The sequence below is a fragment of the Neomonachus schauinslandi genome, chromosome 15 (genome assembly GCF_002201575.2).
Source record: "Neomonachus schauinslandi chromosome 15, ASM220157v2, whole genome shotgun sequence".
NCBI lineage: Eukaryota > Metazoa > Chordata > Mammalia > Carnivora > Phocidae > Neomonachus > Neomonachus schauinslandi.
In genome coordinates, this window is record NC_058417.1 from 1,337,786 (window position 1) to 1,363,616 (window position 25,831).

Consider the following 25,831-nt stretch of genomic DNA (forward strand, 5'->3'; position numbering starts at 1 on the left):
TTGGCTGCGCTCAGCGGCGCGCCGAGTCCCTGGGGCGACGCGCGCAGTGGGGGCAAGATGGCGGCCGCCGAGAGCCCCGCGGGCGACGGGGAGCCGTGGCAGTCCTGGCTTCCCAACCACGTCGTGTTCCTGCGGCTCCGCGAGGGGCTGAAGAACCAGAGCCCGGCCGAAGCCGAGAAGCCGGCGTCTTCGTCGCCGCCCTCGTCGCCGCCGCTGACGAGGAACCTGGTCTTGGGCCTGGGCGCAGAGCTCTTCCTGTGGGACGGCGACGGCAGCTCCTTCCTGGCGGTCCGCCTGCGGGGCCTCGGCGGCGCGGGCGAGGAGCCCTCCCTGTCCCAGTACCAGGTGGGGCCGGGGCCTGGCCGGGGCTGGCTTCCCCGCGCATCCCGGCGGCTGGGCGGGCGCGCGGCGCGGCCGCTTCTCCTCGCGCCTCCCTCGTCCTCGTTCCGCCTCGGCGTGGCCGCTTCGGCAGCCTCTGTGCCGGGTTTCGTTCCCTCGGCCGAGGTTTGCCGACTCCGACACGCTCTCGGGGTGTTTGGGTTCTTGGGGGGCCGGCGGCGCGGGTGCTCCGAAGGAAAACACAGCAGGCGAGCGGAGGGGGAGCGTAGTGGGCTGGCTCTAGAAACCCGTTTCGCGGCGGGGCCCCCCCCCAGGTCCCAGGGATAATCCTTGCTCCTGGGGTTGCTGTGAGCACTGAGTCGGGGTAGGCTTGAAAGCGGCCGGTGTCGAGTCTTGGGCCTGAGGTGGAGGAGAATCCCCTGGTGGTTCTTTCTTTTTTTTCTTTTAAAGATTTTATTTATTTATTTGATAGAGAGGTAGCAAGAGCAGGAACACAAGCAGGGGGAGCGGGAGAGGGAGAAGCAGGCTTCCCGCCGAGCAGGGAGCCCGATGTGGGGCTCCATCCCAGGACACCCTGGGATCATGACCTCAGCCGAAGGCAGACGCTTAACGACTGAGCCACCCAGGCGCCCCAAGTCTACGCATTTATTTATTTATTTTTAATTTTATTTACTTGACAGAGAGAGAGACAGCAAGAGAGGGAACACAAGCAGGGGGAGCGGGAGAGGGAGAAGCAGGCTTCCCGCCGAGCAGGGAGCCCGATGCAGGGCTCGATCCCAGGACTCTGGGACCACGACCTGAGCCGAAGGCAGACGCTTAACGACGGAGCCACCCAGGCGCCCCATAAGTACAATTTATTTATTTATTTTTAAGGATTTTATTTATTTATTTGAGAGAGAGAGAGTATGAGTGTGAGTAGGGGCAGGGGCAGACGGAGAGGCAGGCCTCCCACCGAGCGGGGAGCCCAATGTGGGACTCGATCCCAGGACCCCGGGATCATGACCTGAGCCGAAGGCAGTCGCTTAACGACGGAGCCACCCAGGCGCCCCCCTGGTGGTTCTTTCTTTTCCCTTCTAGAAGATGAGCCCGTTCCCAAAGTTGGAAGGGAGTTTTGCTTGGGTTTGGTTAGCTGACCGCACGTGAAAGCGGGTGTAGACAGAAAGCGTTCCAGACCTGTGGTCAAACGCTGCCTAAAGGAGACGCTGATTTGTAGTAAACGGATCCTGGTTTTTTTCAAGATTAAGAAAAATGAAAGCCGTGATACCTGTTGTGACGCATGCCTTGTGTTGTGAGCCACCGTGATTCTTGTTGATGAGAAATGGTTGGATTTTAACAAGGTGCTCGCTGTGTTTCTGCGGTCTTGAAAGCAGTCACAAGCGGACAGTCTACTTTCTAACAAGCACTTGGTTGGAATCGGTTGGAATCGGCGATGAGACAGGCTTACAGACCTGAGTCACGAGCGGGAGAAATCGCGTTGTGTTCAGAAGGGTCTTGTTTAAAGTGATAAAGGCTGAGGGTGGTTCTCTTTACGGGAGGATAAGTGATACGTTGGCAGTCTCCTGGTTTATGAGTGGAAGTAGAAAGGACAGAAAACGGGAATTGAGGTGGGCAGGAGAGAAGCAGCAGGGCGTGACCGGCAGAAGAAGTGCGTTGTTGTGAGGGCCGCGGTGACGCTGAGACAAGCAGCTTATCGAAGCCCCGAGAATGCCGCGTGGGTCCAGCGGTGTTTTACCAGCTGCCGGAGCTCTTGAGGCTGTTCTCTGTCCCACTGGACTGTTCCTGACGTAGCACAGCAGCTGCCGTTTGTGAACACTGCTGAGTTCAGTTCTCGCGTCACTGGAACACGTCAGAGACAGCAGTATACCGTGTTCTGTGCCGAGGGTAAGTGAGGAAGGACACAGGTCTCAAGAATTCGCAGTTAGCCATGCGGGATGGGACAACAGTCAACTGAAGGGATGACTAGAATGCAGGGTGACAAGAACTATGACAGAATCATCCAGAGCACAGAGAAGATGCACGTACCCCTGGCCGGGAGATCGGGGTGATGTCTCAGGAGGTCTCCTGGACCGTGACAGCCAGCCACAAAAGGAGAAGGGAGCTGTCGAGACACACACAGGCTGACAGAGCATGGTGGCTTCGCGGACACGGGCTGACCTGATGGGGTGTAGAGACTGTAAGGGGCAGGCTGGAGTTCGGTCACAAAAAGGGAAATTATGTGTAGCGTTTATTTTTCAAGGTGGGGAAATCTGGTGCATTCTATGTTACATGCTAATCTCAGCGGTTAAAAAATTTCCCATCAGTTCCTAGCCCAGGTGTTAGCACTTACCCAGAATGCTTCATTGCTGGGCAGTTCCCAGCGAGGAAAGCAGCACCTGCCTCAGTTGCTGTACTAAACTGTACATCGTGACGGGCACCTGGGTGGCTCAGTCATTAGGCGTCTGCCTTCGGCTCAGGTCATGATCCCGGGGTCCTGGGATCGAGCCCCGCGTCGGGCTCCCTGCTCCGCAGGAAGCCTGCTTCTCCCTCTGCCCCTCCCCCTCCCCTCTGTTTGTGCTCTATCTCTGTCACTGTCTCTCCCAAATAAATAAAATCTTAAATAAAAAAAAAAAAGGAAAGAAATACATTTCAGGGGCATGGCTCAGTCGGTGAAGCATCTGCCTCAGCTCAGGTCAAGATCCCAGGGTCCTGGGATCGAGCCCCGCGTCGGGCTCCCTGCTCAGCGGGGAGCCTGCTTCTCCCTCTGCCGCTCCCCTGCTCATGCTCTGTCTCTCTGTCAAGTAAATAAAGAGAATCTTAAAAAAAAAAAGAAAACTGTACCGTGATGGTTGTGCTTTCAAGTACCTCGCATACATTTTTACTGTGAAATGAACTATTTTAACCAGTTTGCTTTATTCTCCAGAGATTGCTGTGCATAAATCCGCCCTTGTTTGAAATCTATCAAGTCCTGTTAAGTCCAACACAGCATCATATAGCACTTATAGGAGTAAAAGGTCTTACAGTATTTGAACTACCTAAAAGATGGGGGAAGAATTCTGAATTTGAAGGCGGAAAATCAACAGTGAACTGTAGGTAAGTTGTGTTTCCGTTTATCGTTTGTCTAGTGTGTAACACACGCGGACAGTTGTTCAAGCGCCGGGGTGGTTCGTAAGCTACATTTTCTGTGCTGCCGACCCAACGCCACGTGCTCTCGGCTTCGTGCTGTCATGTTTGTGTGATCCTGCATTTCTTCTGCCGGATGATCACAGCTGTCTCACTGGAGTTCGGCTCCTTCATGGGGGCAGAAATAAGATAACTTTTGAAAAGCAGTTATTATGTATGTGTAAGGGGTTTAAGTTTTTTTTGTTGTTGTTGGTGGTTTTTTTAGATTTTATTTATTTGCGAGACAGAGAGCATGAGAGGGAGAAGGGTCAGAGGGAGAAGCAGACTCCCTGCCGAGCAGGGAGCCCGATGCGGGACTCGATCCCGGGACTCCAGGATCATGACCTGAGCCGAAGGCAGTCGCTTAACCAACTGAGCCACCCAGGCGCCCAAGGGGTTTAAGTTTAACTAAGTTTAATTTTTGTATCTTTTTCAACGATCCGGAAACGCGAGAGTCTGAAAGATCTGTTGAAAAGAGTATAAGATAGAAACCACCTTTAGCTCCACAGCGTTCCCTTAAAATGTTTCCTTTCTAAAATCTGTTGCTCCATTTCCGCAATTGGATCAATCACGTTTACCCTGTAGTTCTCTTACCAGGCCAGTAAAGGGATCAAATCGGTTAGTGTATCTCAAGTCACCTGTAACAGTATGGTCTAAAATACACTGATTTAGAAAACGGTTCTGTTTTGATCCTCACTTGCATTGGCTGAATAGATGCTTTGACTGCTCTTCTCAGCAAGATTTGAGAGAAAGAAATATGAAGGAAGGAAGAGCAAAGAGTGTTAAAATAGATTTTCCTGTAGAAGGTCTTTGGTCCACATTCTACAGAACGTTTTGGAAAAACTGTTGTCTTTATTGTAGTACCACTCCCGTCGCTGAGAGATTTTTCACCAGTTCTACGTCTCTGACGCTGAAGCACGCCGCTTGGTACCCCGGTGAGCTGCTGGACCCCCACATCGTGCTGCTGACGTCAGACAACGTGATAAGGTGCAGTGTCTCAATCTCTGTAGCTTCGCGCGGGGTCGGCTGTGGCGCCATCGGATGGGTCACCGGCCGTCACACTGCCCTGTCTCAGGCTACTGTAGGCACTCGGGCCCAGCAGGCTGTCTGAAGGCCCTAACTTAGTGGCCTTAGTTACTGCTCGCCCGCCCAGCCAGGCCTCTGCCTCCAGTCTCTCCTTCACTGACCCTCCCGAGAGAGCCCCTCTCAGCCTGTTGCTCTGCTGGAGGCGATACCCCGGGGGGAGAAGGGAGCATAACTGGGAGTTGAGAGATATGAATTCTTGTCCCAATGCACCACTTCTGTCTTGGAGATCTTAAACTTGAGGGGAGCCTCAGTTCTAATTTTGTAAAATGAACCGGTTTGATCTGACAGGTTTTGAACTCTATGATTAAAGGCCCTAATCCTACAGAGATTTTTGTAATATTATCAGTTAACTTTCTGGATCTAACTTAAGTAAAACATGGAAGGGGGGTGGGGACTCAGCTGAGGTGCAGATAGTCTTATTTTTCCTAATCACTGCTTTTAACCATGCTCTACCAGCTCTTCCTTCCCTGCTGAAGGCTTGACCCTTACTGGCCTCTTACACAGATCTCATCGCTCTCTGGTTACCTTCAGTTATTAAACTTGGTGCGTCCAGTTTAAAGGTGCGATGTCCAGTCCATACCCGCTCCAGGTCCCGGCCCGTCGCATAGGCCAGGCACTGGGGGAGGGGACGCTTGTGGGGAGGGCCTGACCAGCTCTGGCTTTTGTTTCTGTCCCGGCACCTTGAGGTGGGGTGATGTGTAGGGACGGGGCTGCCTCCTGCTTCCTCGGGGTCTCAGTCCTTGGGAGTGAGGGGAGCTGAGGCTGGCTGGCTGTCAGGGGGTAGACCTGACCCTGCTCCCGGTGTCATCTGGTCCTATCGGCTGCTGGCGGCCGCCGTTGACGCGGTACCTGTGCACAAACGGTGTGTGTTTCTTCAGGGGCCCCCAGTCACTGAGGAGCTCTGTCTCCCACCGGCTCTGTCCGCGGTCAGGCCCGCGTTCTCTCTCGGGATGGAGGATCCTCGCACTCGCGATGGAGCCATTGTTGTCTTTTCTGTGGTATGGTGGTGACCGCCACGGTCCTCTGCTCTGCCCTGCAAGGGCCACGGGGACCTGGGCATCGGTACCACAGTCCTTTCTCACACTGTTCCAGCCCACCTCCTGTGGAAATTTCCGTATGAGCGGTGGATACCATGTAGCATTCACAAGCCCCCAACCCCAGGGTGTGACCTGTCCAGTTCACTCGGGGATCCCTTACCTGGGGCCCTACAGTTTCCTGCAGCACAGCTGGATTCAGCTAGGACATGAGACACCGTCTCCCCTCATTACAGGCACCTCTAAATCTGGCAAGTATCTCCTCCCCACCCATTTGGCTTTAGAGTTGGGGCTAAAGAAAGGAGGGGACACCCTCCTGCCACAGAGGTTATAGTGTATACGGAAGGACTCCTGACGCTCCCTCTCCTGGTCTGTGTTTGTTTCTTTCTTTTTTTAAAGATTTTATTTATTGGAAGAGACAGCGAGTGAGAGAGCATAAGCAGGGGGAGTGGGAGAGGGAGAAGCAGACTCCCCGCTGAGCAGGGAGCCCAGTGTGGGGCTTGATCCCAGGACCCTGTGATCATGACCGGAGCTGAAGGCAGACGCTTAGCCGACTGAGCCCCCCAGGTGCCCCTCCCCTGGTCTTCCTTTCATATGTGCTGAGGAACGGGGTGGTGGGAAAGGGCACAGGCCAAGATCTTCCTTGAGTTATGCCTAAAAGGAGGTATTTGGTCTCAACTGTTGAAGGTTGTTCTTTTTTAAATATGGGGTACTCGGGGCCCTGGGTGGCTCAGTTGAGCATCTGACTCTTGATTTCAGCTCAGGTCGTGATCTCAGGGTCATGAGATCAAGCCCCATGTCGGGCTCTGTGCTCAGTGCAGAGTCTACTTGAGATTCTTTCTCTTCCTCTCTGTGTCCCTTCCTCCTACTCTCTAAAGAAATAAAAAATAAAAATAAATATGGGGTAGTTATTGTTTCTCGTAAGCTTTGGACCCTGTTGACAGTTTCTGGGCATCAAGATCTCCCTACCCACCCGGTGCACCCGCTCTTCCTTTTACCCCCCCACTATAGTGCGTCCTGTCCAGCGTTTATGTGCGTTTTGAAGTCAGTGCTGCTTACAAGCGGCGGAAGACCGCGGTGTGTGTGTTCAGTTGGATCACATTTTCATTGAAAAGATCTATTAAATGGCATTTTACTGGTAATGGAACTAATGAAGTTTAAAGTGTCTTAGGGCGGTCAGACAAAGTGATTAACTTGATGAGGGCTTTATGAGCGATGTTGGATTGCTAATAATATTTTTGGCCTTTTGAAAATTCTCCTTTTAACTATAGCCACATGCCGTGAAATTTTGTTATTTTAAATTAAAATGATGTTGGTAAAAAAAAAAAAAAACTCCCGTTTTACACTTCCCCCTTGGGAAAGTAGGGATGACGTGATGTTGCGTCTTTGTGTAACAACAGTGTGTGCAGACTGGGGGCTAAACGTCCCTCTCTGTGCGGCCTGTGGGCGTATAGAGGGCAGTGGGGCTCCTCTCCGAGGAGGTTCGTGTGTGACGGGCGGAGACAGGCGGTACCGGGGAGCTGGCCCACTCGGGCCGGTCGGGCGGCGTCCGGACGGCGCTGGTGTTCCCGGGGGCTCAGGATGGAGAGACGGGGTGCCACAGTGTGCAGGAGGCCGGGAGGCACTTTGGTAACGATGCACGGTATTTCTGGAGGTCCCATGGACACCCTGCTCTTACGTTGTGAAAGAACAGACGAAGTACGCTGCTCTGTCAGGAAGAGCAGGCTCTGTGGCAAAGAAATGGTTGTGAGACCGGCAGGAAAATGCTGAAGCAGTGATTAGATGGAGGGGAAGGGCAGTTCTGAAATGAAAGAATTCTAAGTGCGGGTCTCTCCTCCTTTGCTCGCTAGGATTTACTCTCTACGAGAGCCTCAGACCCCCGCCAGGGTCATTGTGCTTTCCGAAGCCGAAGAGGAAAGCCTGATACTCAATAAAGGGTAAGTTGTTCTTCGTGTTCTGAAATGTTACTTTCCGGTAGTTTATTGGGATTACAAATGCAGTTTTAACAGAGATTGCGCGGTTTTTCCATCGCTGACCGGCATGCTTTTGGTGGTGTGAGCACACACCCGTATTTATTAACCTTGCAGGGAACTGGAATCTTTTTGGATGACAGTTATACTAAACTTTAAAATATAAAGACAGCAGCATGTCTTACCACTTGTTTTTCGTAATTACAAAGGTAACATGTATTTATTGTAGAACACGGGGAATACCTACAGAAAAATATTAAGAAGAAGATGAAATGCTTTGTGATCTCCCCATAGCAGCCAGAGGGATGCCTGGGGCATAAAGCTGGCGGCTCTGCGTCCCTGCCGCCCCAGAGCACTGAGTTCCGCAGGCGGCCCCTCTCCTGCCCTGGCCCCGGGCTCAGCCACCCCGGCTTCCTTGCCCTTCATTCTCAGCACCGCCCCTGCCTGCGTGGAGCCTCTCTGCCTGTGCTTTGCCACGTGACCACAGACCCGCTCCCATCGGTGCTTCGGGTCTGTGCTCAGATCTCGCCCGTCAGAGTCCCTCCCAGGCCGCTCGGGCCGAAGGATCACTCAGGGCCGCCTACACGCTTCCCTTCCCGTGCTGACATCTGCCGCCGCGTCCTGTGCTCCTGTCTTGTCTTGTCGCTCTCACGAGGGCGGGGCTGTCAGGTTCACGGATGTGTTTCCAGAACGTGCAGCAGCGCCTGCTCAGGGCAGGTGTTTCGTGGACGCTCGTGGAAGGAACGTCTCCCACACTCAGAGCTGGTCTTCCCGCTCTCTTCCTCTTGGGTTCGTGTGTGTCTCTGTGCGGGGTTTTACCGCGCGTCTGTAGGTTTGAGCTGCTGAAGATGGAAGCTGCGCTGTAGGGTTTGACGCTTCTGTCGTTTAGGTGTGACTTTTTTGCTCCACTGAATGCAGATTCCATCCCCACCTCCTGTTATTGGACATTTTATTTTCAACAGGCTGGTTTTCAATGTCTTTTCAGGAGGGCGTATACCGCGTCTCTGGGGGAGACAGCAGTTGCGTTTGACTTCGGGCCGTTGTCCGCGGTCCCGAAGAGCATGTTCGGGCAGAAGGGCAAAGGGGAAGTCGCGGCGCACCCGCTGTACATCCTGTATGAGAACGGGGAGACCTTCCTCACCTACGTCAGCCTGGCACACAGGTGAGTGAGGGGCAGCCGTCTGCTGCCCGGGGCGCCCCTGCTGCCGGGGGACGCGGGGTCCCTGTAGTGCTTGGTTTGCGTGGTACCGATCCTTCGGCCTGTGACTTCCTCGCCGTCGACCAGACAGTCGGTGCATCGCACGTGAACGAGGCACCGCGGGGAAGGGCAGACAGGGTAGTCTGGTGTCAGACGTCCCAGTTGTGGGCAGAAGAGCCACGTGCCCAAACCACATTAGTGGCAGAGACAGTGAGCGCTCAGAGGAGGGAGAGATGGAGCGCAGTGAAGGAGGTAGGGACGTTTTCGTGGAGAGGGACGCGTGTCTAATGCGGGATCGCCGAGGGCCGGGGAAGGGCGCGTCAGGTTGGGTGCACATGTCATTCATGGCTCAGCGATGAGACGTTTGTGGCGGGGCAGGGTTTCAGGTACAGGGCACCGGGTGATGGAGCTAGAAGGGGCTGCCCAGGGACAACGTGGTGGAGTTCTACAGCCGGTTAGGGAACACGGGGTCTTTCCTGTAGGAGTAGGGCCGTGGGAAGCCGGTGATGGCTTCCAAACAGAACGGTGAGATGGTTGGTAAGGGACGCACGGGGGCAGAGACGTTTGAAGTCGCCGCGCCGCACGTTGGCTGACCAGCTGCGGCCTCAGAGTGGGGCCGTTCGGAAGCAAAGGCGGAGGTGCACGCAGCAGACGGTGCAGAGGGAGGGTCCGTGAGAGCCGGCTGCCGGCGGGGCGGGTGGTGCTGTTACCGAGGGCCCGATTGACCCCGTGTTGGACAAGACCGTGGGAATGCTCCGGGGACAGTTGGAAACGCAGGCCTCGGGAGAAGAGGCAGATGCTGAAGATAAAGACCTGAGGCTCCCCCGTCACGGTGGGCGAGGCAAGAGGATAAGAATTTGGGGCAAGTTTGTAACCAGAAAGGCCTAAGGCCAGAGGCTGAACGTTGTGCTTCAGCTTCATTCCTAAGTCGTCTCGACGGACAGTGATCCAGGGCCCGGCGTGTGGCCCCTTGTCCCCTGGCGCTCCCTCAGCAGACCCGGGCGCGGCACTGCGGGCGTGGGGCGGGGGCCGTGCTCGCCCGCCTGGCTGGCAGCACCGGCACGCTGGTAACGCAGGCGCTTGGACCAGGGGGATCCGCGGGAAGACCCGGGGGCGGAGGGGACGGGAGGGTGAGCGGAGCCGCGAGGTGAGAAAGGTGAAGAGCTCGTGGGCGGCGGGGCCGTGAGGACTCACTCCCCTCGGATTCTGCTCGACCCAAACGTTCGCCTTTCACACGGGACCCGTCTGGGGGCTTCTGTGCTGGCACCATTAGCCTCCCGCCGTTCGGCCAGGCGCCTTCTGCATCCTCTCATGTCCAGTCTAGTCCAGTCCCAAATTCTCTTGATTTTACCCTAAAAGTTCCTGGAACGCAAACCCTTCTCTCCAACCCCTGTCTTGGCTTTGGACCCGCGTCTTTTGCCCAGATCCTTCATCTCTTCACCAGCGGCCCGAATCCCGCTTGTCCCTCCACGTCCGCTCCTCACTGCTGTCACATTCATCCTGGTGAAGCGCGGCTCCGTCACCTCCATGTAAAGCCCTGCTGATGGCCGTCGCCCAGCAGGGAGACCGCCCGCGTCCTGCGCCAGTCCTGGGCTACTTTCCTGCGGCCTCAGACAGTATCCGTCGCCTCCCATCCTAGTAAGCAGAGTCGCCTTCCTGTGGGTCCTGGTCGTCCATGCTTCCAGAACTTTCCAGAGCTGCTCCTTAGCTTGGAGTGTTCACAGTCTCCTCCCAGAATATGCCCTTTCTCATTGCTCGTATTTATTTTTGGTACCTTTTTTACCTCAATTCTTTTTTTTTTTTTTTAATTTATTTAGGGGCGCCTGGGTGGCTCACAGTCGGTGAAGCGTCTGCCTTCGGCTCAGGTCATGATCCTGGGGTCCTGGGATCGAGCCCCGCATCGGGCTCCCTGCTCAGTGGGGAGCTGCTTCTCCCTTTGCCTCTGCCCCTGCTCGTGTTCCCTCTCTTTCTCTCAGATAAATCTTAAGAAAAAAATTTTTATTTATTTTAGAGAGGGGGAGAGCACAAGCGGGAGAGGCAGGGGACATTCTCAAGCTGACTCTGCACTCAGTGCGGAGAGCCCCCTGTGGGGCTCAGTCTCACAACCTGCGCAGAAATCAAGAGTCGGATGCTCACCCGACCGAGCACCCAGGCGCCCCTTACCTCAGTGTCTTTGTCCGTGTTCCTCTCGCGCCGTAAATCCTGCGTTGCCACACTCAGCACACATATGGTAATTCTGGCTACACGTCTGCTTCCCCAGCTGAATGTCTGTCCCTTGGGCCACCCCCCGGCACTCAGTAACTGTCTCCACGTGGACATTGGGTCTGAAGCCCTGAGGAGACAATGCAGGGTCTAGGCAGTAGTTAGAAGCAGGCGTGGTTGAGTATGCTCTCGTGGGCGTGCAGAGTGGGGGGGGCGGGCGCCGGTCTTCAAGGGACAGAAGTTGGAGAAGGCCCGAGAGGTGTGCTCGGAGAGACGGGGAGCGGGGGCAGATGGTGCAGATGTTGAGGTGCAGCCGCGGGGCAGCTAAGCGGCCGTGGGTTTAGCAGCGAGGGTCTCCCTGGGGCCTGTCGTCACTGGGTAGCTTAGAGACGTGACGAGGGAAGCACCGTCCTAGATTTGGGGCCTGGTTTCTCAGCCTCCGCACTGGTGGTGTTTGAGCTGAACAGTGGGGAGCGTTCAGCACCCTCTGCCCCGGCGCACCAGTAAGCGCCCAGTCACCCCCGTGGCGACAACCAAAAATGTCTTCAGACGTTGTCCGTGTCTTCTTGGGTGCAGACTTCTCTGCAGTCGCAAAGCACGGGGGTGAGAGGCGAGCGGGAGAGCGCAGAGACCTCGGGGCCGCCCGGCGCCACGTTCACAGCCGGGGTGGGCCGGGGTGGGCCGGCCGCAGGACCGCGCGGTCTGAGCCGCCCACCCGCGTGTCACTGTTCCCGCAGCCCCGGGAGTGTCGGGAAGCTGCTGGGCCCGTTGCCCATGCACCCTGCGGCGGAAGACAACTACGGCTACGACGCATGCGCCATCCTCTGCCTGCCCTGCGTCCCCAACATCCTGGTGATCGCCACCGAGTCGGGCGTGCTGTATCACTGCGTCGTGCTGGAAGGGGACGAGGAGGACGACCAGACAGTGAGTTGGGTGCGGGCACTGACAGCGGGAGGGGCTCCCTGTCACCGCCCGTCCCGAGGTGCGGCCCCTACATGGGCCCTTCGGACCCTGGTTCGCGTCTGCCGGACACGAGAGGCCGTTTTGTCCCCTCGTCAGGACACGAGGGTGGGGGTCCTGTCGGGTGGATGAACGCGCACGCCTGAGACGCTGCTGCTGCTTTCACAGTCGGAGAAGTCCTGGGCCTCCAGGGCCGACTTCGTCCCCTCCCTGTACGTGTTCGAGTGTGTGGAGCTGGAGCTCGGCCTGACGCTCGCCGCCGGGGACGACGACCCCTTCGATTCGGACTTTTCTTGTCCAATCAAACTGCACAGAGGTAACGTGGGCAGCGCCCTCACTTCCAGCCCGACCTGCTAGGAGCGGCCGTGGTTTTGTGGTTCCAGCCGCGGGAAGGCTCACTGAGCCCCGAGCGCCTTCCGGGCTCCGCGCGCCACTCCGGGGCCGGGAGGGGCTGAGCCGCTTTCCCAGGCGTCCGGATAGTCTGCCGTCTGGATCCGCCCAGATCGAGAGTGGGGAATTTTTCCCGGTCCAGTCGAAAGCTGATTTCATGATTCAAATACCTAAACGTATACAAACTTTAATCAACCTTAAAAGGAATTTTAAAATTTAAATTGTAAGACGCTGCTGTGAAGATTCAGGTCTTCACTTTCGAACACGTCACGGTATCTTGTTACTCCCAGACCCAGTTTGAAAGCTGTCCTTTTTCTCTTTTTCTCTTTTAATTTACCTGGGTTGGTACCAGATCTTTCCGGCAGCTTCTCTGTTTGTCTGGGGAGCTTCTGGGTAGACTGCTGCGCCCCTGGGAGCTGGTGCTGTGGAGATGCCGAGCGGCTGAGTGGAAGGGGCCTGGCTCGGGCTGGGTTTGGGGCACAGTTCTGACATGAGTGGGCGTTCGGTCAACCCCTCTGGGCTCCGTTTTCTCACCTGGCAGCGGTCGGGCTGACATCAGATGACCTGGGAGGCCCTCTCACACAAGCCCCTGCGATCCCACTGTCCTTCCACCGCTTCTCGGGGTCTCCTCCAGGTTTCCGGGCCCCGTGCAGAGACAGGAGCTCCTCTGCTCACCGGCCCTGGAGCCAGCCCACGGGATCGGGTTCAGATCCGTAGAGAGGACAGCAGACGTTCGGGGCTCGTGGTTCTCGTGCGGTAGGCCAGCACGGGGAGTCCCTGAGCACGTCTGATTAGACAGTCCGAGCGGTAGGGGTCACAACTGAGCGATGACACCGGGACCCGGTGAGGTAAGGGACACACGCTGCTTGGTTTCCTTATAAAGAGAATAGGTCTTTGGGAAATCTTTTTTTTTTTTTTTTTTAAAGATTTTATTTATTTATTTGATGGACACAGCAAGAGAGGGAACACAAGCAGGGGGGGTGGGAGAGGGGGAAGCGGGCTTCCCGCCGAGCAGGGAGCCCGATGCGGGGCTCCATCCCAGGACCCTGAGGTCATGACCCGAGCCGAAGGCAGATGCCCAACTGACTGAGCCACCCAGGTGCCCCGTCTTTGGGAAATCTTAAATGGGGGCATTCTTTTCTTGGTTTTTCCAACGAGAGTTAGTATTTCATATGTGAAACTAGTAAATTTTTGACTCATTCATATTTGTACTTAGGGCACATTGCAGTCACTGAAACGTACCCAGATTTTTAATGACGTGAGTGGCCACCGAATAGCAGGGTGTCTAACAGATTCCTACGTCAGTTTCGAATGTTGCCTCTTTTGTAACAGATTTCTGGTTCTTTCCCAACACTGAGATTTTTCTTTTGACTTCAGCACAGACACATTTTGAAAAGCCATTGGAAACAGTAGACCTAATGAGATGATTTGAGCCTGAGATAAAGTCTCCAGTTTGGCCAGATGAAAAGAAACTTTTTAATATTTTATTGTTCAGGGAGAGGACTGCCATACAACCAGGATTTTTAAAACTTTGTACTCCTATAATGCTGTTTTCAGGGGATAGTTATGCAGAACCCCAACATATAAAACAGGAAAAAAATGTTAACATTCACTTCACAACTTTTACTTACTGTGAAATCAACAGTAAGAAAGGCTGTTAGGGGGGCGCCTGGGTGGCTCAGTCGTTAAGCGTCTGCCTTCAGCTCAGGTCATGATCCCAGGGTCCTGATGTCGAGCCCCGCATCGGGCTTCCTGCTCCACGGGAAGCCTGCTTCTCCCTCTCCCACTCCCCCTGCTTGTGTTCCCTCTCTTGCTGTGCCTCTCTCTGTCAAATAAATAAATAAAATCTTTAAAAAAAAAGAATCCTCCCAAGACTTGAATACCGTGTTGAAGAAAATGGTCTGAGGTGGACAAGTACGTGTTTTGGTGAACTCTTCTGTTGAGAAATATTGGGGTTGTGTTTATTACTTTTAAAAATATTTAAAATATATTTGAAAATTGAATTCAGGTTTTATAGTTTCAAAAGCCCTGACACAGTAGCACAGTGTGAAGGACCTGCAGACCGTCTGTCTGTCGCTTCTGTCCACACACGTGTTTGCGGGCTTCTGGGGTGAATGTCCGTGTTCTAACGACTGCCGTTGTATCGTTCATGGTTCCGTTTGCAGATCCCAAGTGTCCCTCCAGATACCACTGTACTCACGAGGCCGGTGTGCACAGTGTTGGGCTCACTTGGATTCATAAACTTCACAAGTTTCTTGGGTCAGGTGAGTTTTTTGTACTCTTCAGTATGTTTCACAGATTCTATCAAAAAGTCGTTTAGAATTGGGGTGCCTGGGTGGCTCAGTCCATTGAGAGTCCGACTCTTGACTTCGGCTCAGCAGATCTCCGCTGAATATCCAGTTTGGTTGTTTACAAGTTCTGCCTTCCACACTTTCCCCTTAAGATCTGAAGCACAAGCACATTGCTCTTGCCACTCGTGTTCAACAGTGTTGTCGAGCTGGCAGACAAGGAAACTAGCCAAGAAAATGAAATAAAAGGCTTCAAGATTAGAAAGGAAGAACTAAATCCCTCTTCTGACAACATGAGCTTTTATACAGTAAATCATAGGGAACCCGTTACAAAAGCGTTTGTACTAATAAAGGTTTCAGAGAGCTTGCACGATACAAGAGCAGTGTGCAAACATCTGTTCTGTTTCTGTGCACTAGTAGTGAATAAGCCAAAAGAAAAATAAGAACACAGCCCCATTTGCAATAGCTTCAAAAGAAAATGCTTAAGAATGAATTTAATAAAAGTGTAAAACATAGGCTTAAAATTACAAAATGTTACTGAAAGAAATAAGAAGCCTAAAGAAATAAAAAATGCCCCACGTTCATGGATCAGAAAACTTAATATTGTTAAATGGCAATAATCGCTAAGTCGATGTGCAGACCCAATGCCATCCCTGTCAGAATTTGCAGAAATTGACAAGCTGATCCTAAAATTCATTTGGAATTCCAAGGCCCTAGATTAGCCACAACAGTCTTGAAAAACAAGAACAAAGTTGGAGGACCCACACTTGCCGATTTCAGAGCTTCTTACAAAAGGTACGGTACCGCAGACAGCATGATGCTGACATAAGGAGATTCGCACAGGTCGATGGAACGGGGTGGAGAGTCCAGTTGGTTTCCACAAAGGCGCCAACAGAGATCAGCGCGGGGAGAGCAGTCTTTTTGACCAGTGGCGCTGGGACACGTGTGCGTGCACCTGCGACAGGACGGAATTGGACCCCTTCCTCACACCGTAACGCAAGAATGACTCAAAATGGATCGCAGAACTAAAACTGTACACCTCTCAGAAGAAAACACTGTTACGGAAGTGCAAAGACAATCCCCAGGATGGGAGTAAGTGCAGATCCCTGTCCGGTAACGGACTTGCAGCTAGAATACGAAAGGGGCCTGTAGAAGTGAGCAACATGAAGGCAAGAGCCCAATTCAAAACAGGACAGAGGGTTTGAGTAGACCTTGTTCCTCCCATGAGGTGCAGACGGCCAGTAAGCGCCTGAGAACACATCCCAAGTCAGCAGTCCTGGAAGTGAGACTCCACACGACCGCCGGGTGCGACTTCACACCCGTCAGAACCGGTCCTGGCGAGGGGGGGTCAGCACAGGGCTTGCGGACACGTGACGTGGTGCCACACCAAGGGAAACAGTCTGGCCGTGCCCCCGGCGACCCGCGGGGCCTGACCCCGTGGTCCGCTGCCCAGTGCACGCGCGCGTGTCCGCACACACACGGTCAGCAGGCGTTCACAGCAGTGTCCTCGTGAGAGCCAAACGGCCGTGTGTCTGTCACCGCCGATCGGGCAGCGATCCAGCCATCGGACGGAGTGTCCGCCAACAGTAGGAAGGGACGAGGTGCCGACTCAGGCTGCGGCACAGGGAGCCTCGCCCAGACAGCCACCTGTCGCCGACTCCGCGCACGTGCAGGAACGGTGCAGGGCAGGCAGGTGCGCCGAGGGGGAAGGCCAGAGGTTGGTGGCGGTGGCCTGGGGCCATTGGCCAAACTCGCGTGATCGTTCAGGAGTATGCGGCTTCCTTTGGGTAATGAAGTTGGTTTTTTTTGAAGATTTTTTATTTGAAAGAGCTGGAGAGCACAAGCAGGAGGAGGGGCAGAGGCAGAGGGAGAAGCAGGCTCCCCGCGAGCAGGGAGCCCGACGCGGGGCTCGACCCAGGCCCCCGGGATCATGACCTGAGCCGAAGGCAGACACTTAACGACTGAGCCCCCCCCCAGGCGCCCCTCGTGAAAAGATTTTAAAATCTCTGTGGTGGTGGGTGTACAATTTGTGCAGCAAACCCCCTGGAATTACACACTGTAAGTGGTGGGCTGTGGGCCGCTGTGAATCACATTTCGGAAAGCTGTTGCAGAACCCGCCGAGGCGTGCGTGAGGCGGCGGCCGCCCGGGAACCACGGCCGGGAACATGCCCGCGTTTCTGCAGCTGAGCGGGGAAAGCCCGCTCTCCCTGCTGGGCCAGGAGCCCCGTGTCAGGAGGACGCAGTCCGAGGCGGGCACTTGGCTGCGTCCAGCTGGTGCCCGGCGCTGCGCGGCCGTTGACCTGGTGCGCCCCTCCCCCCGCAGACGAGGAAGATAAGGACAGTCTGCAGGAGCTCGGCGCCGAGCAGAAGTGCTTCGTGGAGCACATCCTGTGCACGAAGCCGCTGCCCTGCAGGTAAGGCCGCGTCTCCCCGCGCTCGGGTCCCGGTCCCAGCCGAACGCACATCGCCCCCTGGCGGACACGACAGCTGACCCGAGGGGCCGTGGGTCGGGCCGCCTGCACACTGTGCGCTCCGCCCCCATTTGCTGCCGTCCCCTCGCGGGCACTTGTCCTCGTGTGTGACCCCGAGCTCACGTCAGGTTTTCAGTGAGGGCTCCCGGGCCCCCGTCTGCCTGGTTCTCTCTCGGTCGCACGTACTGAAGTTGGGGTTTGGGGTGAGGTCCGTGAGGGCAGAGACCGTGTCTGTGTCACACACTGTCTCGTGCCCCGTTTCTGGCCAAGGGACACATGGTCCATGGACGTTCGGTGAATGAAGGGAACTACCTAGAATGACTCCCAGCCCTTACTGGGGTCACTGCATCGCTGTCCTGCCGTCCGCACACGGGCCCAGGAGGAAGGGTGGGTTCAGGCCGACGGGGGGCGTGCGGGTGTGGGAGCCGGGCCGCGGGGAAGGAGCGCAGGGGAGGGCGCACAATGGGGACAGGAGGCCTGAGTGTCTGGAGCCGCCCAACCGCGGGGTGGGGGGAGGTCCTGGGGCTGACTGCAGAGCAGCGGCGAGCAGGGAAGGCTCCAGACGGGCAGAACAGGCTGGGGGTTCTCGGAGACGCGCAGGGAAGGCCCTGCTGGGGGCGGGGAGGTCGGCGCTGGGTCAGAAAGTGAATGGGGGAAACGGGGAATAAAGTCCCATTTGTATACGCTTCTCACACAGGTAGAATTAAACCGTGTCGCTTAGGTGTGAATCCACAGATTTTTAATCGCCAAGCACCAAGTCAGGATAGCGATTTCTTCCCGCAGGGTCGGGGGTGAGGGGAGCTTGTGAGCAGGGGGGTCACCCGGAGGCTGCAGTTCCTTCAGCGTCCTTGCTCCGGGCCTGGTCGCGGTCACAGCTTCTTGCTCCCCAGGTGCAGGCTTCACCCTGAAAACAGGCCTTTTCACTCCCGGAGCCCTGCACCGTCTCCCCTCCCAGAAGAGGGGGAAGCCGCCCGGAAGGAGGGTTGTGCTTAAGGGCAGCGGCGGGCGACGCGAGCGGATGGGCCACCGGCCCTGCCGGGACCCAGTTCCGCCTCCCCGCGGGCGGGGCAGGGCGGGGGCTGGAGACGGTGGGTGAAGGCCTGCCAGCCGGTGCAGGAGCGCTGGACGCTGGACGCTCGCCTCCTGTGCGGTCTGAGCGTCCGCGAGCGCTCGCGCCGGGCTGGGCCTGGCATGCGAGCCGGCAGCAGCCGGTGGCTCCTGTCCCGACGGCCTCCAGGCCTCTCAGCATGGCGGCCTTCCAGTCCCCAGCTCTATGCTCCTGCAGGGGCGGTGTGTCCCGGCCAAGCATCAGCCTCTGCGGCCCTGTTGTTCCAGGCAGCCGGCGCCCATCCGGGGGTTCTGGATCGTGCCCGACATCCTGGGGCCCACGATGGTCTGCGTCACCAGCACCTACGAGTGCCTCATAAGGCCCTTGCTGTAAGTGCCCTCGTGCCCCACACGCTTGACCATCCCGCTGGGAGAATCCCTCCGTCGGAGCAGAGCAGATGCAAAATCACACGTGGGAGAGGCACGGTTTATTCACGTGACAAAGCTGTCTGGTGCTCGAGACTGTGTGTGACAGACACGGTCTCTGCCCTCACGGACGTCACCAGAGCCCATGATGAATTTGTATTCGGGGGCTGCCTTTGTCAGCTCAACGTCCTTATTGGGAAGATCCCGTCCCGACACGCGGGGACACGCGGCAGCGTTGGTAGACTAGGGGGACGGCTTCCCCAAGGTGACCTTCAGGGCAGAGAGCTGCAGTCTCGTTCTCTTACGGGAGACGCGCTGTCCAGTTTGTCGTGTTCTCACAGCTCGGCGTGGACGGGGCTCCCGCGGGGCTCGCAGCCGATGAGCCCGCGGTAGACGGCGTTGGGTCGCGTCTGTGCCTTGCAGGAGCACGGTCCACCCGGCGTCTCCTCCCCTGCTCTGTACCCGAGAAGACGTGGCAGCGGCGGAGTCTCCCCTCCGCATTCTGGCCGAAAGCCCGGATTCTTTCGAAAAGCACATCAGAAGCATTTTGCAACGTAGTGTTGCAAATCCCGCCTTTTTGAAGTACGAGCTTTGGGGCGTCCGGGTTTTACCGGGCTCCCGTCCCCGTGTTCATCACTCCTGTCCGTCCTCTGTCCTCCGCAGGCTCGTCTCCCACGTCCTGCCGTGCTGGGCGTGCGGGGAACGGGGCCTGGGCTGTCAGTGGGTGACGGGGTGGGGGGTGGACAGGTGCAGGGGGAGGGGCTGCGGGGCAGACGGGGAGTCACGGCAGACGCTCTACTCCCAGGTCGTCCGACGGAGACGCGGCCCCCGCCCCGGAGGAATGCCTGCAGTTGCTGAGCAGGGCCACGCAGGTGTTCCGGGAGCAGTACATCCTGAAGCAGGACCTGGCCAAGGAGGAGATCCAGCGCAGGTACCCCGGCCCCGCGCCCGCGTGCACCCGCCGGCGGCCCGGCCCGGCCGGCTTCTGCTGAGGCTCCGTGTTCCCCCAGGGTCAAGCTGTTATGTGACCAAAAGAAGAAACAGCTGGAGGACCTCAATTACTGCCGCGAGGAGAGGTAAGTGCCCCAGCGAGCGGGGGACGCGGCCGCGTCTCGGGCTCAAACACACGGACGCAGAAGCGCGCACTTGGCCCCGCCCTCCGGGTGCAGCCCGAGAGCCCCTTGGTTTCTGCCGTTAGGAAAAGCCTCCGGGAAATGGCGGAGCGCCTGGCCGACAAATACGAGGAAGCCAAGGAGAAACAGGAGGATCTCATGAACAGGTCCGAGCCCTCGGGTACTGAGCGTGTTGGGGCAGGGGTGGTGCTGCCCACGCCGGGAGGCGTCGGGGCGACAGCGCGGGGAGCCCCGGCCCGGCCCGCAGGGGGCGCAGGGCCGGACTCGAGGACCCGGGGCTCCGGCGCGCCCGGCGCCCCGGCGCCCCGCGGCCTCCGACGCCCGCCCGGCTCGCTCCAGGATGAAGACCGTGCTGCACCAGTTCCACACTCAGCTGCCGGTTCTGTCCGACAGCGAGAGGGACATGAAGAAGGAGCTGCAGCTGATCCCTGAGCAGCTGCGGCACCTGGGCAACGCCATCAAGCAGGTAGGCGGGGGCGCGGGGCGGCGGGTGCCGTCCGTCCGAGGGGCGGCGGGCGCACAGCGAACCGTGGCCCGTGTTCTGACACTCGAGGTCGCCATGAAGAAGGACTATCAGCAGCGGAAGATGGAGAAGGTGCTGAGCCCGCAGAAGCCCGCCATCGCGCTCAGCACCTACCAGCGCCGGTGCATCCAGTCCGTCCTGAAGGAGGAGTAAGTGCCGCCCGCCGCGCTGCCTGCGTTCACGGGTCCTGGGGACCGAGGGGCAGAGGATGGTGGAGGAGCAGAGACGCGACCGTGTCGCGTGGCCGCCGGGGCCCCCGGGCAGCGAGCCCCACGGCGCTGCGTGGAAACCTCGCACGGTTCGCTTCGGCGGCGCATTTCCTGCACACTTGAGCGTGACGCTTAATTCCTTAAGCACGAGCGTTAACGCCGTCCTTGTTCGTTCCTTGCGTCCCCGGAACTGAGTGACTTTATGATCTTACAGGGGCGAACACATAAGAGAGATGGTGAAGCAGATCAATGATATCCGAAACCACGTCAACTTCTGAGTGCACGGGGAGCAGGTCCCCGGGGGGCGAGGCGGCGAAGGCTCTGACAGGTGGCCTCACCTACCTTACGCAGCGGCGCTGTCGGTGAACTGGGCCCTGGTGATTGGTCTTTCATACTGGTTTTATAATTAATAAATGCTGTTATTTGAAGTTGGAACGTAGTTTGTATTTAAGCTGAAGTTTAGGATTGTGTTCAGCAAGGAACTAGGATCCTTCCAAACTGTCCCGCGTCTCCGTGCTCAGCCAACACGGTAGCGGCCAGAACCCCAGGACTGAACGAGGCAGCGGCTGATTAACGCCAACACTTTCTCGAGGATACGTGTCGAGTGCAGTCACATGGTCACCCCCGAGGCCCGCTCAGAGCCGGGCAGGGGCCACCGACAGGCAGGACCACCCTCCAGAGCGGCGCCGGCTACACGCGGTCCCTGACGGGCACCGGGTGGGTCGGACGTCAGTGTGAGAGAAGCCTCGCCGGGCACGGGGTTGTCTTCAGCGTCAGGTCATCTCTCGCACCCTCCGGTGTGAGTTCTAGAAGGTGGACACGGCTGTGACCGCCGCGGAAGAGCCAGGAGGGAAGGAGGTTCCAGGTGAGAGGGCGGGTCAGCCTTGCGAGCGCACGGACGCACGGGGAACCCAGCCAGCCTGTCCTTTGTCTGCGGGAGCAGAACCCCACCTCCTCGGCCGCTTCCTGTCTCTCAGACAACCCGGTTTCTAGAAGTGCTTCCTCCATGGGTAGCGTCTCTGTGGTTTCACACGAGAAACACTGAGCAGAACCAGGAGTCTCCGCTGGGGTTCCTCTAGCATGTTCTTGGCCGGGCTCCCCCAGTTGGGCTCCGCCGCGGACCGCCGTCGGTTCCAGACGGAGGAAACGGTCTGCGAGGTGCCGGCATTCGCCGGGAGCGGGTGGAGGCCATTCAGGAAGGTTACAACCCGGCTGCAGTCCTCTGAAATCCGCCTGCGGCTCGTCATGCACGTACTGAAACTCCCGTAACTCAGTGAGGATGCAGGTTCCTTTCTCCAAACCAAGTAGCACTTGTTATACAGAGAAACTTTAAACCAACTAACAATGTTTCATGCGTGGTGGGCCTAGAGCCCTATTTCCGTAATTCGTACTTACTGTTAAATTCATAATTATGACAGAACTGCACCAGGGGCCCAAGGAATGAGGGGTGTAGACCTCTTCTTGTCCTTGGGGGACAGATTTTTTGGAGTAGCCCCATCCTGCAAGACCACCCACTCTGAACCCTAAGTCGACCGTGGCTGAGCGAGTCTCCGTCATCCAGTCACTCTTCGCTGCGCGGCGCCGAGCACGAGGGTCACCTGAGGACGCGTCTGTGTGCGGGGCTCCAGCCGGCCGCCAGTGAGCACGAGCCCGGTCCCTGTGCTTCCTGACGCGCGGGGGAGCCCGGCACCTCATGCTCACCGAGCTTTCTGCACGGAGGGGAGGGGTCTGACCTCACGGACACGACCAGCAGGGCTCTGGCCTGGTGGCGACCCCAACGGCCTTTCCCAGGGGCCCCCCCGGGCAGTATGCACGCCACACCGAGCTCAGAAAAGGGAAACACAAACTAGGCATCTGTCTGGGATGATCAGAAACAAGGCTCACAGGCCCATGGACTCGAGGTGGAAATGAGCAGATTTAGAAGCTTATACTAGATGTCAGACGTAGCTTGTTTTATTAATATTGTTTTCTCCACTGATCCAATAACTAAACTAAAACAGTTTTCAAAAGAGCAGACGTGCCCGTTCAGCTTAACCCTGGTACCTGTGGGCCCGCAGAGCGCGTCCGGGGAGGGGGGCAGAAAAGTGCTTCCGCAAGTCTCTTGTGCTTTTCCTCGAACCTCGGCTTCCAATGCAGGGCGCCCCGCCACGCTTTCAGTCTCACAACTGATTCAGCACCTGCATCGGTGGTGTCGCCCCGTCCTGTGGGTCTCAGGCAAGTCTCGGTCGCATTGAAGGTCCTCCAACGCAAGATAAAATGGTAAAAAAGAAAGAAAATGCACTGAGCTGAGCGATACACTCCCTAGCCGATGGCCTGCTCGCGAACTTCATATTTTAATATAAAATACTCGTACAGCACACTACACCTCTGTCTGCTAGCGGAATACGGTTACTGCTGAACTCGAGACAACAAACAGGAAAGGCTCTCCTCCAATATCTAGGAACAGAAAATGTAATTCCAAACACGATTGGGATGTTGCTTTAAAGACAGGAAAACATTGGATAAAGCAGCACTTCCTCCGTCACCGAGCGGACCCCACCCCCCCCCGAGTCCAGTGTGTCTGTCTGTCCCCACGGGAAAGTCCTTGCGCGCACGTCTCCCGCGCCGCAGCGTCCTCTCCCACCAGAAGCAAGCATCGCTCCGGGCTCCCTTTCTTGTGACTTCTTCGGTTAAGAGTTAAATAATAATTAATGTTGCTCTAAGAGGAGTTAAAAACCCAGGGTGCAGGCCGGCGTCCCGCTCGGGTGTCATGTCTCGGGGAGCTGGTTGATGTCCGTCAGCTTGGTGTCGTTGAGGATCGCCCGGATCCGCTCCAGGGAGCCCGCCTGCCGGATCCGCTCCAGCTGCACCTGGGAAGCAACACGGAGTCAAGCGCGTGCGCCTCGGGCCCGGGTTTTCCCGAGCTGGTTCGGTTTGGCAGACGCGGGGCCCGTCAAAGAGCAATTCGCTCCCCGGGGGCTGCTGTGCGACAGGCCCAGGCTAAGGGCTGCGACCGCGGCATGGATGACCCCCGACCCCGCAGACTGCACAGCCGAGTTCGGGGGAATCGAACCCCGAGCTTGGAGGGTTCTGCACAACCTCCTGAATGTCCCCACAGGCGTCCATCGAGGGCCAGGGCAGCAGGCACACCACAGCCGGGCGTGGGGGCGACAAGGCTCCGTGGGGAGGACCCCGCTAAGCTGGGCCTCGAAGGGAGGGGTGCGGGGCAGTGGCTCGGGGGGCGCTCAGCAGAGGGAAGGCGGTGCTGCGGCCAGCAGGACCCAGGAGAGGAACCCAGCGCAGGCCGCGGCCTGGCCGGAAGGGTCCCGTCCTCACCTGAAGGGTCTGAGAAAGCTTTACGAAGTCTCTCTGGACTTGCTCACTGACGTCGAGCTCCGTCTGCAGCCTCTGAGCTTTGTTCTTCTCTTCGAACATCAGCTGCTCCACAGTCGCCTGCAAGACAGCTTCCGGTGAGGAGCAGGGCCCGGGAAGCCGAGCTCTGCGTCTCCGGGACGACAGCCGCGCGGAATCCAGCGCCTCCCGGGCACGGCTGCCTGAGCCCGCTCGCGTCCTCCTGAAATGGCGCGAGTACAAAGCCACCCACTGCTCACCTCACCCCCAGCGGCCCCGCGACTCCCAGTCTGCCCGGCAGGGAAACCCTTCAGCAGGAGTGCGGGAGCCTGAGGACACAGAACTATCCAGAATACAGACGCGGTGTCTTTATCCGTCAGTCTGCGCACACGGCTCGCGGAGACCCGTTCTAGGATCCGGGTCCCCCAGTCAGCCTCGCGCTGGCTGCTCCTCACCGGGCTGACCTCAGGCAGCACGTACTGGGGGGACGGGGCCCACGGCGGCTGAGAGCACTGCTTCGGGCCGTGGGGGCCCAGCCGACTCTCACAAGGTCCATCCCCCCCGCCCGCGGCCAGCCCGCCAGCCCTCGGGGGACGCTGCTCCAAGCTGCCACGTCCTCTCCTACACAGGCAGCATGTGACCCCAGGTGCTTAGCGCTTTTATTAAGTTACCCGTAAAAATATCACCTTAGCAGCAGCCTCTCTCTTTAACTGTTCCTCCAAAGTGGTTTTCATCTCCTGGAGGCCCTCGAGCTGCTGAGACTTCTCTCCCAGGGTGGCCTCCAGCTGTGAAAGGAAGGGAAAACCGAGCTGAGAAAGTGCCTGGGGCCTGAGAAGCAGCCCCAGCCCTCGGGCGCCCCAGGCCCTGGACAACCGCGGCTGCGCTGTCCCCACCGTCCCCACCCTGTCATCGCTGCGCGCCTGCAGGTCAGGCTTCAAGACCCCCTCTTTCTTTCATCAGACATCCGTCAGGTCCCTACTAGGTCCCAAGACCTGGGGATGGAGCAGTCAGGAGACACGCGTGCTGCAGGACTGACGGCATGTGAACGCGGAGAAGCAGCATTTAATTCTGCCAGAAAAGCTGACGTGACATTGACCCTTAACAGAAAAACTCTCCAGGGGAAGGAGCGGGTGGTAAGGGGAGAAGACGGGAAGGTACTTGGGCGGGGGAGTGACGGCTCTCAGAACCGGGGTGAGTCCCTGCCGCACCAGGCCGTGCAGACGCGGGAGAGGCCCCGGGCCGGGAACACGGGCTCCACCCTGGGAACAGCGACAGAGTCCTTGTTTGCGACCTAGTAATTCTGAAAGACCAGCTGGGCTTCAGTACGAAGAGGAACTAGAAGGGGTACGTGTTGGAGGCAGAGAAACATCAGGCTGGTGCAGTATGCGGGGCGAGCACTGAAGTCTGAGCCCAGATGGGTGGTGCACGTGGACAAGATGGGACACGCTCCGAAGCGGGTGAGGTCTGCCCGGGCGGCCAGACTGCGCGGGGCTGTGGAGGGACAGGAGGCCGTGCAGTCCCACCGGGGACCACAGCATGTTTGTGGAAAAGAGATCAGGAGGGGACAGTTCCAGGCCCACGACTGGGAGGGATCGGCAACAGAAGAGCCGGCAGACGCAGGCCATCCCTTCCCTGAAGGAGCGAGAACGGGCCGGGAGCGAGGGGAGGGCGCGCAGCGAGGAGCCAGGACACTGAAGGCGGTCGTGTGGAGGGCGGGCGCAAGGCCGTCACAGCTGAGGGCGAGGGGCATGAGGAGGGAGGGGACAGCGGGCGGGGACACGGATGGACACGCGGTGCTGCTCAGCCAGGGCCTCGGCAGCCTGGGGCAGAGACGGACAGAGTCCGGGCCCGCGGGCATCGGTGGAGACTGCGTGAAGAGACAAGCAGCTTAGAAGGAACGAAGGCCGCCCGGGGAAGCCACGGACAGCGGGAAAGGAGGGGTGTGAACGAGGGGCTCAGGCGGCCAGGCCTGTGGGATGAAGGGCGCGCCCAGTGGGCCGCAGGTCACGGGGTCGGCTGGCAGAGGTGTTGATGTCAAGAGGACCCCAAGCCAGGGACAAACATCCCCTCCCGCCTTCCCCTCCCCC

At 57.7% G+C, this 25,831-nt stretch overlaps 2 protein-coding genes across 8 annotated transcripts in view; one reads left to right on the plus strand and one right to left on the minus strand.

The window, feature by feature from the left end:
- Nucleotides 1–39: 39 nt before the first annotated feature.
- NUP88 (nucleoporin 88) lies at nucleotides 40–20,840 on the plus strand. 2 transcript variants are annotated; one of them, XM_044921572.1, is made up of 17 exons: nucleotides 40–345; nucleotides 3,239–3,408; nucleotides 4,339–4,464; nucleotides 7,448–7,534; nucleotides 8,553–8,729; nucleotides 11,705–11,891; nucleotides 12,096–12,243; nucleotides 14,483–14,581; nucleotides 16,929–17,019; nucleotides 18,412–18,513; nucleotides 18,973–19,131; nucleotides 19,331–19,480; nucleotides 19,560–19,625; nucleotides 19,748–19,828; nucleotides 20,022–20,148; nucleotides 20,236–20,354; nucleotides 20,629–20,840. In XM_044921572.1, the coding sequence occupies exons 1-17, from the start codon at nucleotides 58–60 to the stop codon at nucleotides 20,690–20,692; spliced, it is 2,241 nt and encodes a 746-aa protein (XP_044777507.1). In that variant the 5' UTR covers nucleotides 40–57; the 3' UTR covers nucleotides 20,693–20,840. The 2 variants fall into 2 exon arrangements, with proteins under 2 accessions (XP_044777507.1, XP_021550320.1); XM_021694645.2 differs by having other exon boundaries at nucleotides 19,355–19,480.
- Nucleotides 20,841–22,347: 1,507 nt separating this feature from the next.
- RABEP1 (rabaptin, RAB GTPase binding effector protein 1) overlaps nucleotides 22,348–25,831 on the minus strand; it is a 98,391-nt gene continuing 94,907 nt past the window's right edge. For 5 of the 6 annotated variants that reach the window (XM_021694589.2, XM_021694587.2, XM_021694586.2 and 2 more), the window contains 3 exons: nucleotides 24,431–24,529; nucleotides 23,730–23,846; nucleotides 22,364–23,263 (listed from right to left, as the gene is read on the minus strand). In XM_021694589.2, coding sequence (XP_021550264.1) covers nucleotides 23,162–23,263; nucleotides 23,730–23,846; nucleotides 24,431–24,529 — 318 coding nt within the window. In that variant the 3' untranslated portion in view covers nucleotides 22,364–23,161. Of the gene's footprint in view, nucleotides 23,264–23,729; nucleotides 23,847–24,430; nucleotides 24,530–25,831 lie in introns of all 6 variants that reach the window. The other variant, XM_021694585.2, reaches the window with a different exon arrangement.

Bases quoted from the DNA above. Each gene is read 5' to 3' on its own strand.
- NUP88 (XM_044921572.1), top strand. From the start codon at position 58: ATGGCGGCCGCCGAGAGCCCCGCGGGCGACGGGGAGCCGTGGCAGTCC. The intron at 17,020-18,411 runs GTAAGGCCGCGT...CTGTTGTTCCAG, and splicing joins ACGAAGCCGCTGCCCTGCAG to GCAGCCGGCGCCCATCCGGG. The intron at 20,149-20,235 runs GTAGGCGGGGGC...CTGACACTCGAG, and splicing joins TGGGCAACGCCATCAAGCAG to GTCGCCATGAAGAAGGACTA.